We start from the raw sequence: 16430 nt of genomic DNA on the forward strand, positions 1-16430 counted from the left end.
AATGATTTGTTAAATTAGATTTAGTTGCATTAAGACTTATGTTTTGATATTGGATTTGCAAGAATGTTTTTAGCAAATTCATGCTTTGAAATTGGATTTGAAATTGTTTTTATCAAATATATGCTTTGTGACTGGGCTTGGAATTATGTTTCTAGCAAATTACGTTTGGATTTGGATTTAGGTCTACTATTTTATATATATGAATTTATTTGCATACATCTCTATTAATAAGTAAGATCTTACGAGTTGTATTACGATCCTACATTTACAATTTTTGACTCCCCTTCCGATCATAAGTAAAATCTTAATTATAACTACTTGTCATCATATAATTCATTTTTAATTTGTAAGTGAAGTTTTCTTTGTATAATTTTTTTTACATATTGTGAATTTTGAATATACCAAGGCTATTTAACATATTGATTTTCTTTAAATTGAACGAATATCCCATCATAACTTAATGGTTTCCTCTGTTTTTTAAACATTTCTGGTGAGCTTGCTATTTGTGGGGTTGTGATCCATTGTATTTTGGATAGTAGTATGGGTAATGTATCTTATGCAATTAGTCTTGTTTGCATGCAAATTGTGATGGAAGAATCTGTTTGAGATTTGGTATGCTTGTTTTCGCCTTGCATGACCTTTACTAAATTGAGTGTTGACGTTGAATATTAAAAAAAAAATTGCTCAAGGTTTTTACTTGGTGGAGTCCGCAAAGGGTAAATGCGTGTAGTCTTAACTCACATACGAAGAAATTGTTTACAGGATTTGAACATGTTTATGGGAAATTCAACACAATATCCATGAAAAACTCTAACAGAGTATATACAGTGGATAATAATTTCTCCAACTTGCTAGAATCTATGAGGAGCAATAACAAATAATGGCAATAAGTAAGAACACACAAGAGACTTTTAACGTGAAAAACCTTCCCGATGTTAGAAGTAAAAACCACAGACACAAGTCAGTCAATCAAGCTCCACTATGATCAAAATAGGAATACAAGTGTCTCTAAAATACAGCACAAAACGTGCTCAACAATACGGCATACAACAGAACAACAAACTTGAAAATGAGAACACAGAGTTGCAGAAAAAACCAGAAAAAACAGCCACTGTTATTATTCGTTTTCTACCATCTCAAACGACTTCTCACCGATCCAACCGTTCAGAATGAAGTACTAGAAGCTGTGAACCTGCTATCCAAATTTCAGTCCGATTCAACGGTGAAAGAATACGCAGTCGCAAATCTCCCACAGATGCTATAAGTTCTTGCGGGATTAGTTCTTTCAACTTCTCTCTCAGTTTTCTATTGTCTCCTTTTGCCTAAATTGGTTTCACACACTTACCTCATCTGACCTTTATCCATTGATTAAGTTGGACAAATGGGTTTTGCCCAATTGGATCTTTTTCCACATAAGAAGGGAGCTCAAATCCAACACATCTAACCTAAAGTCCACTAGCAACAACCTTAGTGGTGTTGAATATTAAACTGATGATTTCTAAAGGGAGATTAGAAGGGGAGTTTCTGCATAAATTCTGATTTTTTAGCCCAAGACTACATTTCACTGCAAATTAACCTAAGGTTTTCTCGTATCTTTTTTCCTCTAATGTGGATTCAGATTCTCTATATTATGTTCAAGAATAAGCTCAGCAACCACCATCTAAAAATTTCAGCTATCCACTAGGCTTGAGATGTATGCAAAAGAGAAACATAATCACTTTCTATTAAATTAAAAGTCTAATGATCATTCTTTAAAGTAAAAATGGAAACATGGTGCCCCACATATACTTGGCTTATGTTTGTTGCTTTCCCTTTACATTGAAGTTCTCATGAAGTCATTCTCATTCCCTTTATATTTTAAATTTTGGTTTTGGGATTATTTTATGCTTTTCCATTAGCTTAATAGCGATTGCATAGTGTTGGCTTTCTGATTCTATTCATTATACTAATGCATTTTCCATAGCAACTATGAATCGTCGAGAAACCATTTCATTTTTCTAGACCACGACCTCAACATGAAGATCATCAACAACCACTTATTCCAACAGTGCCACACCAAGAACATGATGGCCAACCACATCCATCACTTCCACTTGGAGGTCCACTGCCTATACAGCAAGAAGATCAACCTTACAACCCTAATTTTCCTTTGCAACCTCGACAGTATGCTGATAATTAGCATCCACCTATTTCACAAGCATCATCCTGAGAAAAGCGCGGTGGAACACCACGTGAAGATGTACGCAAACAACATGAAGATCAACAATACCTTCTACCAAGAGCATATGGTGGTTAACCACTATCCCGAGAAAAGCGTGATCGGACACCACTTGGAGGTGCACGTACACAACATGAAGATCAACCTCAATTGCTAACCCAAGAACACCTTGGTCAACCACCACATGAAGGTTCTCGTAAACAACATGAAGATCAACCATACATGCCACCAAGAGCATACGGTGGCCAACCACCATCCCGAGAAAAGCGTGACTGAACATCACTTGGAGATGCACTTGCACAACATGAAGATCAACCTGAACCGCTACCACAAGACACCTTGGGCAACCACCACATGAAGGTTCTTGTAAACAACATGAAGAGCAACCATACTTACCCACAACATATGGTGGCTGGCCACCACGCAAAGCACGTACACAACATGAAGATCAACCTCACCAGCCACCCCAAGACGATCGTGGCCAACCACAAGTAAATTTTCAAGAGCAATCCCCCAAGTCCAATGGTTCTTCAATGGTGCCACCACTTGAGCCTCACCATGGACACCGTAAGAAGCCAGACCTTGGGCGTCGTCCTTCAGATATCAGAGTGGATTCATCGCAAAAATCCAAAGCATGTACTTGGTGTGGTATTGTCTTCTGTTTAACATTTTGGCTTGTCCTAATTGTAGTGGGTTTGATAGTCCTCATAGTGTACCTTGTTTTTCGTCCTCAAAGTCCTCATTTTGATGTGTCCAGTGTTACCTTAAATGCTGCATCGTGCATACCTTGACCTTGGTTATCTACTTAATCTTGATGTTACCTTCCTTGCAAACTTCACAAATCCAAAGAGGGTGCATGTGGACTTCAGCTCCGTGATCATATATCTATACTATGGAAGTGGCCTTATTGCGACTCAATATGTTGAACCTTTCTCTGCGACAAGGAATCAGTCAAGGTTTGCAGCTACACATACGGTCACTAGTCAAGTTCAGTTGCCATTGAGAGAGAGCCAACCAATGGCGAAGCAAATGGAAAGCAACGGCGTTTTACTTTAAGTGTCGGGAGTTTTCAGGGCACAATCCAAATTGGGAAAGATCTTAAGGTATTCCTATAACCTATATGGCCATTGCAAAGTCATGGTAACACGCCCTCCTGATGGAGTTTTGCTAAAAAAGAAGTGCAGAACTAAACGCTGAAGCAGCAAATTGGCAGCACAGATATTGCACATTTGGTATTCTTTTTTGTCTTTGAAAATTGAGGGGATTTTGGTTTTACTTATTTGCCTATTCCTCCTTTGAATAACATCTTTATTGGGTTCACCAGTTTTTTCTCCCCTACGGACATGTAACTTTTCTTAACCTCAATATTTGTATCTTAAGTTTTTCCAGCTCCAGAATTCTCTGGGATTTTTATGCATTAATATGACCATGAAATTAATGAACTATTAGCTCATTACTAAAGCAATTTCTCAATGATGCATGCCCTCTAACGCTACATATGACATACCAATGAATCTAAAATCGATAATGTAAGGGGACTTTAAATTAATTTTGGCATGCCTATCTAATGGCCAGAGAGTGATTACTGTAAATTTTAAATTTATCATTCATACACAGCACAGACAAACTTGTGAAAGCAAGATTTATCCTCAAAAGTTAAATACTTGCACATTAGAGGGTAAAACATTGTCCAAACAATGAACTTATGACAAATGCTAGACCTCAGAACTTAGAAGGAAAAACGAAACCCCTTGTTTTGCCACTAAGCCAATCAAAACTCCTCATTCCAGACATTCAGATCACTATAATCAAATACGCACCACATCAGAACCTCACAAAGATGACTCAAGAAAGGAAAGGGAGGGGGATTTAGATAGAGAAAACATCACTATATAATAAAATCTCATTCTCATGTAATGCTTCTTGTCCCTGGAAAAGAAGGGATGCCTGTGCATTTAATGAGGTACCAGTCTACTGGAGGGGTCAAAAAGTAGAACCATAGTTACATAATTCTCTCATTCAAATTATGTATTGCATACTAAATACACTGTACCATGTATCATGTACCGGACCCGGCATAAATAAATATCTCATAATATCAATGTAAACCACACAACAGAAGATATTCAAACAAAGCCCATATTGATGTTCAAACTTCCACATTTCTCTATCCCATCTCAAATGTAAAAGAGTGATCCAAATGGAACAAACAAAGGAAAAGAGAGAGTAGGGTGAGGCATCATCACCTGGACATGTATGTTGTATAAGATCCTTAACGGAACAAACAACCATATCTAGACTTTTCTCATAGTGTAATGTAATGACAGTGTATGTGTCAATTGCTTTAATGAAAAGATCCTGTACAAAAGCCAGACAATATAATGATGGTCCACAAGCACCACCTTTGATGCATAAAGAGATGGTGAAACGTGTTTATGCTATAACCTACAACTTTGACATAAAATTGAAGATATTAACATAAATACACAATCGGAAAGAAAAAAAGAAAATGTCCAACTATAATTATAAAAGAGGTTCAGAAAGCTCCATTTCATTTGAAGCCTCCTGTTGTGTATCAGGTCGGTGTTGAACTCCTATGATGTCCAGGCCAAGCCACTGCCATGGCCAGCACACATATCTAGGCCTATTTCGGCCCCTTGAGTCTTCCCGGTTCTCAAACTCTTCGAGCTGATGAGTAAGCTCTTCCACTCTGTCCCTTAGTCTAGAAGCCCTCAAGTCTGCCAACTTAAGAGATTTCTCTGCTGCATCTCTAGCTGCCATCGCAGCAGCTGCCGTCTCTTCTTTGAATTTCAGTTTATTCTCTGATTCCATCATGGATTGCTTTGCCTCTTGAAGTTCCTGCTTAAGTGCTGATAACTGCACATTTGCATCAGCAAGTATCATTAGGAATTACCAATGAAATAGTAGTAGTGGAAATATACACCAATGGCTTTCCATAATCTTAACTTTAAGCTATCAACTTGCTGTAATTGCAGAAATAAATTTGTTGAGGAATATCATAATGCTATGAAGCATTAAAAGAAAAAGGAGCATCATGATGGAATCCATGAAAACAAGGTATCACTAGCAGGTAGCAACCAGCTTATATACCTAATTAACAGCAAATGTCTGAAGTCCTCAACTCACCATTGCACAATTAAAGCTGAACTTAAATCCAAAAAACATTTGTAAATTATATTTGAATGCATTCGCAGTTGTGGTGTAAAGATTTAATCTGTGAACCCTCTAACTATGGCAAACATGTCATAAAATTTTGATAGCAGATAGCATACCTGTGCCAAAAATTCTTGTTCAACACCACTGCCTGCAGCAGCTTCTTGCTCCGCTGCCACTTTCCATCTGTTAATTTCTTCTTCAGCAGCAGCAATGTCCATCATTAGCCCCTCAATCTACATCACAAATAGGCAAACTTGATACTTAGTGACAGAAGTATTGACAATCAAATGCCCCTCCCAAATTATCCACACCCTAGGGCTACTGAACAAATTCTATGTTCTATAACATGCAAATACAGATAAAATATTTTATAAAAAATGAGATAAAACCATCCATAGTTAGAGAAACTAGATCAAATTAAACTAACAGAAACCATGATTAAGCTTACATTTTCATTTGCCACTCTCTCCTTCTCTTCAAGTTCCTCTATCCGATGCATTCTATGGTTGAGATCTTTGGCCTGAGCTTCTATGTGCTGTTTAAGTAAATTCAACTCTGCCCTTAATGCAGATAAGCAATATGCAGAGAGAAAATAAGTTACAAGGTCAGCATAACTAGAAATTGCAAATATGCAAGTTCTTCATAGAATAATGAGGCAAAGGTTTTAATTTATCCATCATCAAATTAAACAAATAGCAAACATCCCTGTATTTTGAAAATCTAATGTTAAGTACCTTAGTTTATCCACACTGTGCTGCAGCTCTATGATTTCAAGCTGAGATGTCTTAACAACATCCTCCAAAGCACCAGCCTGCACAAAAATGCACACAAAAAGAACTCATCAAGAAATCTTCAAAATGCACAACAAGATGATGATAACAAATTTCATTAAAATTGAGAGACACAAATGATTTCTTTTTTACCAAAGAGTACATTTCATCCTCTTCATTTTCTGCCATATCATCTGATTTGTCATTTGTAGCTGCAACCTTCCCATCTCCAAGAAGCTTACTAAACTTGAAATCTATCCCGGCCTCCCTCAAACCATTCTCAGCATCTCGAAATACGTCACTTTTTCTAGGGGATCGACCGGAAACCAGCCTCTTTGACAAAGCACTCCTGAGCAAAGAACCAATTTGATCCTTTTCCTTAACTAACCGATTCACAGTCTCATCTAAGCTCTTGATTTTGCGATTCTTCTCATCAACCACTTCCCTTGCTTTCTGAGCAACAATCCTAGTCAACTCAAATATGGATTCCATCCCAGCCAACGAGGCGCGCATATTCTCCTCAATATCCATTTCTTGTGCGACAAACAACGATTCAGACAGTTCTGAATTACTCTTATCATCAATTATCTTCACAACGTCACAAATCTGGTTATGAATTTTCGACACCAAACTCAACTGATGAATCAACAACAGCCTCTGCAACTCCATCTTTGATTCCAACTTACTCAATTTCTCTTCATACTCACCAACCAACTCCTTCAACTGCAAACCCTCACTTTGTTCCTTACTCAATTTCTCCTCCCCCTCGCGTTCCACCTCACTTAATTTCCTCTCCAAATCCTCAACAACTGAACTCTTGTTATCAACCTCTTCCCTCAATCCACTAATAGTGGCTTCGAGCTGGGAAACCTCAATGGCAATCTCGTAATTCCTCTGCTCCATCTGCTCCCGAGTCTCATCTCGCGACTTCCCGGTCGCCTCATTCTGTTTCAAAAGCTCTTCCACAATCTCATTCGCTCTCTTGATAACACCGAAAGCCACCGCAGCGAGGCCAGTGTATTTATTCGATCGCGGCAAAGAGTTCGCACTGAAATTCTTGTAACTGCTTACCTTAGCAGATATCTTATCCATTCCGGTAACAAGCATGTGACTCGAATTCGCAATCTCCGATCTAAGCACATCTGTCTCATTCTCCCTTTCCTCTAATTGCTTCGCTATCTCATCCTTTTCTCTTCTCGCCTCTGTTAATTCGGCGGTGACGGCGTCGTTTGATTGAAGCGCTTCGTCCTTCTCTCGAACGGCGTCGTCTCTTTGTCTTCCAAACTCGTCGCGTTTTTTTATGGCTTCGTGAGCGAGACTCTTTAATCGATTGAAAGATGTTTGGAGCTCCGACTTGGAGTTCTCGGCGGCGATGCGAGCTTCGCGCTCCCGATCGAGCTCGGCGAGGAGGTCATGGAGTCTCTCTATGGAGACGTTCTCGGGTGACGGAGGGTTTGGTGTGGTGATTGGATCGCCGGCGGTGTCGACTTCGACGTCGCTGAGCACCGTATCGGCATCTTCGTCGCCGGCGCCGGACATTTAATAGAATAGCATGTGATGAATTTATAAACCCTAGAAATTGGAGCGAGTCACCAACCACATGGGAAATGTCGTGTGTTTTGGTTTTTGTATTACCTAACTATTTTTTATAGTTTTTGTTAGATAGAAAGATACAAGTGATGAAGAAGAAACAACAAAACGCTGAAAAAGGACGGGTATACATTTTCTATGATCAATCATAAATTTATACTAAATGGAGTGACACAAAATATTGGACAAAATGTATACCTCACAACAACAATGTTTACCAAATTTGAATATTATACCTAAACATAAAATTTAGAAATAGCAAAGCATATTTATAAAAGAAAAATTATCAGGAGTTCAGTACAACGTTATCATCTTATATAAGACTAATAAGAGGTTATTGACTTCAGTAAAAACCCCATTAAAATTTTGCACATCCTTATTAACTATCTATGTATCGAACTTCAGCTAGGAAGGAATAAAATGAACAAAGATGTGGGTTAGATTGGGAAGCAGGTTTTTTATACACAAAATGTATTATTTCATGTATTATTAATTATGATCGGTTAAAAAATACATAATCATAATTAATACACTGCAAAAAAATGTAATTACAATTAGATTGATAAGCTTTGAGCATACCCATTAATAATCTACACTTGAAATATTATTTTTACACAAACTACAAAGAAAGATGGTGAATGTTCATGGTTGAATAAATATTTTACCTCTTTTTCAACAAATGTTTGGAAGGCATCCTCCATTTGCATCCCAATAGGCTGAGTTAATTAATGCTACAATGATAACCTTCATGGCTTCAAGTTTATTTCTAGTTAATTTTTTATATTTTAATAGCATGTTACATGTATTTAAATAGTATGTACCTATCACCACAATTAAGAACTCCTCCCACATATGCCAAAGGCCATTTTGTGATATTTGGTGAAATATGTCCCGAACCTTCTATAAACCAATCATTGAACGGTAACAATTTGTCGGCCGTATATGAATGAAATATGAATATAAAAATAATTATAACAAGTAATCTTATATTCGGTTAGTAAAAGTTAATTTTTTACTAAAAAGAATGAAGGGATAATATTATTAGTAGTACCAACAAAAAAGGAGTAGTTGGCTAAATATGAAAATAACTGTAAAATGAGTTATTATAACATGGCTCAACAAATTTAATTATTGTTTTATAAACTAATGAATCATTATTCAATCCCATCTAAAGGAACTAAAGGATGATTGTTATTGATTTTCTTAGACCTTGCTGGTTGAAACCAATGGCATGTTGCGTCACATATTGGTACATAAATCTACATAATGTAATAAAGAAAATTGAATAAGATGGTATTTAAAAATTACTTTTTACTCAATAGCCAATCTTTGAAGGCATACACCATTTGAAGGCTGTTGGTTCTAATCAACCAATTTTCTATACTAATGTCTAAATGAATTGGTGATTGATGACATACTTTTTACCCATAACATCTTGCTGAAAAATGAAATTGATGACCACCACAATATTGGTGCAATAACCGGCTCCAATCCCATCATAATATAATTGCAGCTTGATATAATCACAATGATATGGTTATGTTATGTCACACAAACTATAATCAAAATTATATCATATCAAATTCAAAAATATATTTTTTAATAATAAACAAACTCACTATAATAATCACAATTTACATTGCAATATTCGAAGTAATGTAATTACAATAACCGCAACTACCACTATAAACTGCTATAATGTAAAACATTGGACTGAATATCACTAAGCTCAGTAAGCTTTCCATGGTACTAATGTTTCTTACACATGATGAAAGTGTAATGTTTATACCTTTCTTGTAAACTTGTTACATATGATTCGTCCATGGTACTAATCTATTATTTTGTTATAATACTTTTCTTCAAGTGTTAGTTTTAAAATACCATAAACAATATTAATGTTGACTAATGCTTAATGAGTGTATTAAAACCCAGAATAATGAGTTACTGTTACTAACGAAACAAAAAAAGATTACTTTTTTAAGAGAAAAATATTACTAATTAAGTACCATAATATATATATATATATATATATATATATATATAGTTTACTTACACACACCACCTGCATGATAATCTTACAACTATCTAGGAGAAGATGCCAACTATAAGAAAACCATCACTAGTATCATTGTTTTGAATTGTAAATCACAATCACAATTGCAGCTGAAATATCATGACTCTTAGAGTTTTTGCAAAAATATTATTATCGTAATTATGGTCATATTAATCACATTTTCAACAAATTATGGTATAAGGTAAATTAAAGACAAAGCACGTATGGAATATACCAAATTCTCCTAGCTTACTTTTTTGGTGAAAAAATTCTCCTAGGTTACTTTATTATATTGTTTAAACCCAAAAACAAGCAAGGTAACATGGATGTCCTTCCTCTTACTAACTAAGATTATTTATGACAAATGAAGCTTCATCCTTAAGTTAACATAGATGGAGATTTCATGTCCCTAATAGTTCTAGCCCAATCAAAATACATAATTTAATTGGAAAAAAAGTTATAAAAATATAAACTAATATTTCATATTATTTGGTGTAATTTTATTGGATAAGGACATAGAGATAGTATCTTATTTATGATAGATAATCCTCTTTACTTAATATACAACAACATCAACCCTTGGCTCATTTCTTTGTTTTTGTTTTTGGGTTTCTCACATATCATCGCACTGAAGCAATCTTGTCCGAGCCGGGAACATCTACGAGTATGTGGGGCTAACTCTTCCAGTGAGTATTTTTTCATTCACAAGACTCGAACCCGGGGCCTTACTTAAAGGGAATCAATTATATATGTACTACTTGAACCAACACTCCTCTCATTTCTTTGTTTAAGTGTATAAAAGTACTTTTTTAAGGAAACTTTTATATATACTTAGTAAATGCAAGTTAATATACGTTTTAAGTTAGTGTCTGAGCAAAATTATTCACCAGGTTAACTAGCTAGGGTAATACGTTTGACATTATATTTAAATCTCTCTTAATCAATCATTGTTTTCGATTTTTATTTAAAAAATAGCATTGGTTTACAAGCAAAATAAATAAGCATCAATAAGTGCTTTTTTGTATAGCTATTTTCTTAAACAAGAACCGAGTCTTATGAAAGAAAACCCCTTAAAGAAGCTAACCTCACTACATTATCTTATTTTGTACAAGGTGGCCACAGGTAGAAATAGCCTGGGTCATGGGTATGTCTCCCTTGTTTATGACTCCTAAGAAATATTTCAAGTTTATTCTAGTAATTCTTGATTTCAATTATAAACATTATTATCAGAAGAGTTTCATTTTTGATACAATGATACCCATTAAGGCCATTATAAAGTTTTTTAGACAAATTAGCATATGTGTGACTTTTAAGATGGTTATTGTAAGAGTAAAAAGATTAATAGAGGCATCACAATAATTCATTGATAGTGTAAAAAGGTTATATGGCATTGCACCACAATTAAATCCTGGTTTACTTTAGATACATGGCATCAACAATAGAGACTTGGGAGATCACAAGTTTGGCCCATAAGCTGGATAACATAAATGACCATCTTCTAAAGCAACTCACCCTTTGTCATCAGCATTTAGGTTATATCAATCTTACTCACTTGCTCCATATGTGCATATTATTATGGTATATAGTTCATGGCCACTAATGAATGCAAATGGCAAAGAAGGCTTTTCATTGTGTAAAATACTAACATATCTCCAATAAATGAATGCTCTTGGACATCATGTTATATATGATGCAGATGAAAACAAACAAGGGGGAAGCATTTCAAACACTTCAGCTACTTTTTGAGACATCCCACCAGGATAACTTGAAGATCCTCAAAGCTTTAATTTACAACAAGGAAAATCAATTGCCACTGTTTCATGGTTCTACCAAGCAAAGGGTTAACTATATGCATAATTGTGTCCATTGTATAGGAACTAAAAAATATAGTATATTGTACTTGGATTATTTTCTTATATGTATATAGTTATAAACATCATTATACAATTGTATCAAGTCATTTTCTTATATGTATTCAGGCACTCAAGTCATTATTTCATATGTAATATATTCTTATACAATTGCATCAAGTCTGTGCCTGAAGATAATGTAATATATTCTGGATTATGCTGAACTAAGAATTACTCTCAATTCAATGACGGCTTCTAATTCATAATGACTTTCCTTAACTTTCGAAGCCTCGTATCACATCGACTATATAAAAAAGGAATCAATTATAATGACATGAGCAACCCCGCTAACTCCAAAGCACGGATTCGTCAAACACTCTCACGTGTCGGTGTCCAACACGTATCTGACACGGATATGCTCGGATTCACGAAGGATACGTATCCGTAGAGTATCCAAAAATTAAAAAAATAAAATTAAATAAATAAATATCAAGACACGTATCAGATTCGTTTTTAATAAAATATAGGATATATGAATTCGTTTTCAGTAAAATATAGGATATATAGATTCGTTTTCAATAAAATAGGATAACATATATTCGTTTTCAATAAAATAGGATAAGATAGATTTGTTACGGAGGGCATTGAATTTCAATTTCCATTATATTTTTTACTTTGGATATTTTGATTTACACTTATAATTTTATCATATTTTATGTGTTTTTTATTATTTTATACACGTATCCTTAAACGTATCGTATCCTATATTTTTTTTTAAAAATGCGTATCAACGTATCGAATACGTATTATATCCGACACACGTATCTATATTCATGCTTCATAGCTCGCTAACTTTTTGTTTATGGGTAGAGTTAGGTATAATTATTCTAACATGGAACAAGAGACACCATATTACATAATTATATATGGTGATTCCACTAACAATGATTTTATCCTCAGACTAATATTGATGTGTTGAGGAGGAAAATTGTATTACTCTGCATATCATACCTTAGTCATGTCTCAGATCAAGAACTTATGATCCTTGATCAAATGTATGATGAGTCGAGGCATGATTCAACCCGACTAGAGAGTTAATACAAATTTGTTTGGCTTCCAATTGTGGACAGAGTAATGACTGAAGTGAAAACAAGAGAAGTTCAAGAAGCTGCAATCACTGATGCCATGGTACTCAATTTATGATCCTTCACTTTTGGAACCAGCAGCCATTAGGTACATTAAGGAAGAGTGGCTTTTCAATGAAAGGTCTATCCTTGTAGTGTTGAATTCACAAGGGAAGGTTATGAACATAAATGCTTTACACGTGATGTGGATTTGGGGAAGCTTGGCATACTCATTTTCTACCTTAAGAGAGGAAGCACGGTGGAAAGAAGAAACTTGGGGACTTGAACTGTTGGTAGATACAATTGATCCTTCTCTATTTCATTGTGTTGGACCAGACTGCTACCGGGGAGCCTCCAACCACCGGGGAGTTCCATTGTTACATGGGTATGGGAAGAGTGAAGAGTCATAAGTGAGACACCACGTCTTTAACCAAAACCTTAAGGCATTAGTTCCATGTGTCTTTCTTTCTTATAAACTCTTTTACTCCTCCCTACATATCCAATGTGGGACTTCACACTTGAATAAACCCAACAATCTCCCCCTCAAGTGTGAGTACCACACACTTTTCGGTCCGCTCCCCCTTGAGTCTACCATGTCCCAGCCGAACCGTCGGCTCTGATACCACTTGTTGGACCAGACTGCTACCGGGGAGCCTCCAACCACCGGGGAGTTCCATTGTTACATGGGTATGGGAAGAGTGAAGAGTCACAAGTGAGACACCACGTCTTTAACCAAAACCTTAAGGCATTAGTTCCATGTGTCTTTCTTTCTTATAAACTCTTTTACTCCTCCCTACATATCCAATGTGGGACTTCACACTTGAATAAACCGAACACATTGGGTATAGCCCTTATGAAATTTTGTTTTTTAAGAAAAAATATTAGGTATATTCCTTATGCTCTTTTGTTTTTTAAGGAAAAATCTTGGGTATAGTCCTTACGCTCTTTTGTTTCTTACTCTTGGAGAAATCTTGAGGTTGTAAAGGAAAAATTGAAATTCCTTATAGATGAGTTAAAGAAATGGAACAAGAATGTCTTTGGGTATCTGCATGTCAAGGTTGACAACATTGCCTTGGATATTGAGAAGCCGGACATTGAAGGGGAACTTAATGTCCTTTAGGTGGATAAAATGGAGGAGAGGAATAATCTTTTAGCTGAGTGGTGGAGAGTGTAAGCTGAAAGAGAGTCTCCTTATGCAAAAATCAAGGGTTAGTTGGTTGAGGGACGGATGCTAACTCCAAATATTTTCATGCTTGCATTAGAAACAAAAGAAGGTGGAATAAAATCACTGGGGTTAATATTGATGGTGTTTGGTGTGAAGAGAAAGGGACTATTGAAAATGGAATCACCAACTACTTTGATCATATTTTCCAAGAGTCTTCTTATATCAGACCCCGCCTAGATGGGATATACTTTAAGGCTTTGTCTCAGGGTCAGAAAAGGATGTTGTCAAAGGTTTTCATTGTTGATGAAATAAAGGCGACAATTTGGAGTTTTGCTATTGACAAGAGTCTTGGACTAGATGGTTTCAACTTCAAGTTTTTTTAGGAGTTATGGGAGCTCTTGGAAGAGGAGATTTGTTTGTTTATTCGTGAATTACACGAGCATTCTAAATTGTCGAAAGGTTTGAAATGTTCATTTATTGAGTTGATCCCGAAGATCTTGAATCCTCATAGGATTCAAGATTACAAACCAATTTCCTTGATGGCTTCTTTATACAAAATTAGCGACTGAAATTGGTGGTAGGTTCTTTAATCTCTTCATCCCAATCGGCTTTTATCTAGAACATGAACATTCTGATGGTTAATGAGGTGATTCATTTAGCAAAATGAGAGTTGAAGGGTGCATGTTATTGAAAGTAGATTTTGAGAAAGCATCTAATTCGATAAATTGGGACTTTTTGGATTACATGATCTATAGATTTGATTTCCTCTATAGTTGACGGAAGTGGAGTAGGTAGTGTCTCTCTTCTACTACAATGTCGGTCCTCATTATGGTAGTTCTGGTAGTCAATTTGAAGTCTAAAGGACTCCAACAAGGAAACTCTATGACTCTTTTTCTTTTTCTAATGGTTGCAGAGGGGTTTTTTGGGCTGAGTCGAAGTGTCGGCTCAACTAGTTTATTTGAAGGTTATAAGATTGATAGAGAACATGTGGAGGTAATTGACCTTTAATTTGCTGGTGATACAATTATTGTTTGCAAGCCAATAACAGAGAACTTGTGGTATCTGAAAAGTATTATTTGATGCTTTGAGTTTGTCTCCGACATCTGGGTGAATGCTTCTAAAAGCTCTTTGTTTGGTATTAAAGTGGATAAGGAGTTTACGGAGGTAGCGTCTATCTTCCTTGCTTGTAGGATTGGATCTCTTCCTTTTTCTTATCTTGGTATTCCAGTGGGGGCTAGCCCAAGGAGTTATTCCACTTGGCTTCGTGGAAAAGCATGTACATTTCTTTTGGGGGGAGACTTGTGCTCTTAAATGCGGTTTTGGCTAATATTCATATCTACCTCTTATATATGTACAAAGCCCCCAAGAAAGTAATCCTTACGCTTTCAAAACTTCAAAGGAAATTCCTTTGGTGTAATATTCTTAGGGGAAGATGGATTGCTTGGGTTCGTTGGTCTGAGGTTTGCAAGCCAAAGAAGTTCGATGGTCTTGGAGTTAAAGATTTGTCATTGTTTAATGATGTTCTTCTAGGAAAATGGAAGTGGAGATTTTTGGCTGATAAGGAGTCGTTATGAGCTAGAGTAGTGGATTTCAAATATGGCAGTGACATTCTTAGTGGTTTAGTGGGTGAATGTTTGCAGTGGTGGAAAGATATTGGTATAGTGGGTTATGTGAAGAAGATCTTTGTTCCTGACATTGGCAAGATTTTAATAAAGACACCAACATCACCAAAAAGAAGAAAAAGAAGATAACTTATGAAGACCAAGAAGATTAAAGCTTTAAGACAATTAGTCTAAGTCTAAATAGGTACTTCTATCCTATACTCTTTAATATACCAAAGTAGTAATGCTCAAAATATTTTAAAAAAAAATTGAAACACTTCAAGTTTTAAATGAAAAACATTTTTCAAAATATTGTATAACAGGTTATTGAAATTTGAGTAACAGGTTACATGAGTGAGAATCAGTTATCCAACAAAATTTGAATTGGAGTAACCGATTACTTAAATTTGAGTAGCCGATTACTCTTAGTGAATTTTAATTCACTGTTGGACAGAAAGTTTGAGTAACCGATTACTCAAGTAAGTAACCGATTACTCAATGTAATTTTTCAAAACATCGTGTTTGGGTACCCAATTGCCCACTTGTTGTAATCAGTTACTGATAGTTGTTACATCAGTTTTTCAGATTTGAAACTCAAGGGTTTTCATCCCAAACGAAATGCTTTCATTCCAAACAACTCCTACTCTTGCATAAAGGTACAATGACTGATTGGAAAGCCTATTTAAAGGTCTTAGAACTCACAATCATTCAACAACTCTTTCATAACTCTTTCACACTTTTTCTCACGACTTTCCTACACTTTTCTGAAATAGGTTTCTGCACTTCTAGCCAACTTGAACTCAAACTTTCGAAGTTATTTTTCTGAGTTGCTTGAAGTAAAGTGTTTCAAAGTTTTGTAAACTTAAAGAGCATTATTACTAA

The 16430-nt window shown here is 35.6% G+C and overlaps 1 protein-coding gene and 2 pseudogenes across 1 annotated transcript; 2 read left to right on the forward strand and 1 right to left on the reverse strand.

Annotated features, from left to right (window-relative positions):
• On the forward strand, positions 1878-3661 carry LOC109359571 (annotated as a pseudogene).
• LOC109359582 (putative protein tag-278) lies at positions 4498-7861 on the reverse strand. Its single transcript, XM_019604286.1, has 5 exons — positions 6319-7861; positions 6130-6206; positions 5844-5955; positions 5512-5628; positions 4498-5095 (listed from the first exon to the last, which is right to left on the reverse strand). The coding sequence occupies exons 1-5, from the start codon at positions 7702-7704 to the stop codon at positions 4742-4744; spliced, it is 2046 nt and encodes a 681-aa protein (XP_019459831.1). The 5' UTR covers positions 7705-7861; the 3' UTR covers positions 4498-4741.
• LOC109330819 overlaps positions 11235-16430 on the forward strand; it is a 17697-nt pseudogene continuing 12501 nt past the window's right edge.

This window comes from Lupinus angustifolius, chromosome LG01 (assembly GCF_001865875.1).
Source record: "Lupinus angustifolius cultivar Tanjil chromosome LG01, LupAngTanjil_v1.0, whole genome shotgun sequence".
NCBI lineage: Eukaryota > Viridiplantae > Streptophyta > Magnoliopsida > Fabales > Fabaceae > Lupinus > Lupinus angustifolius.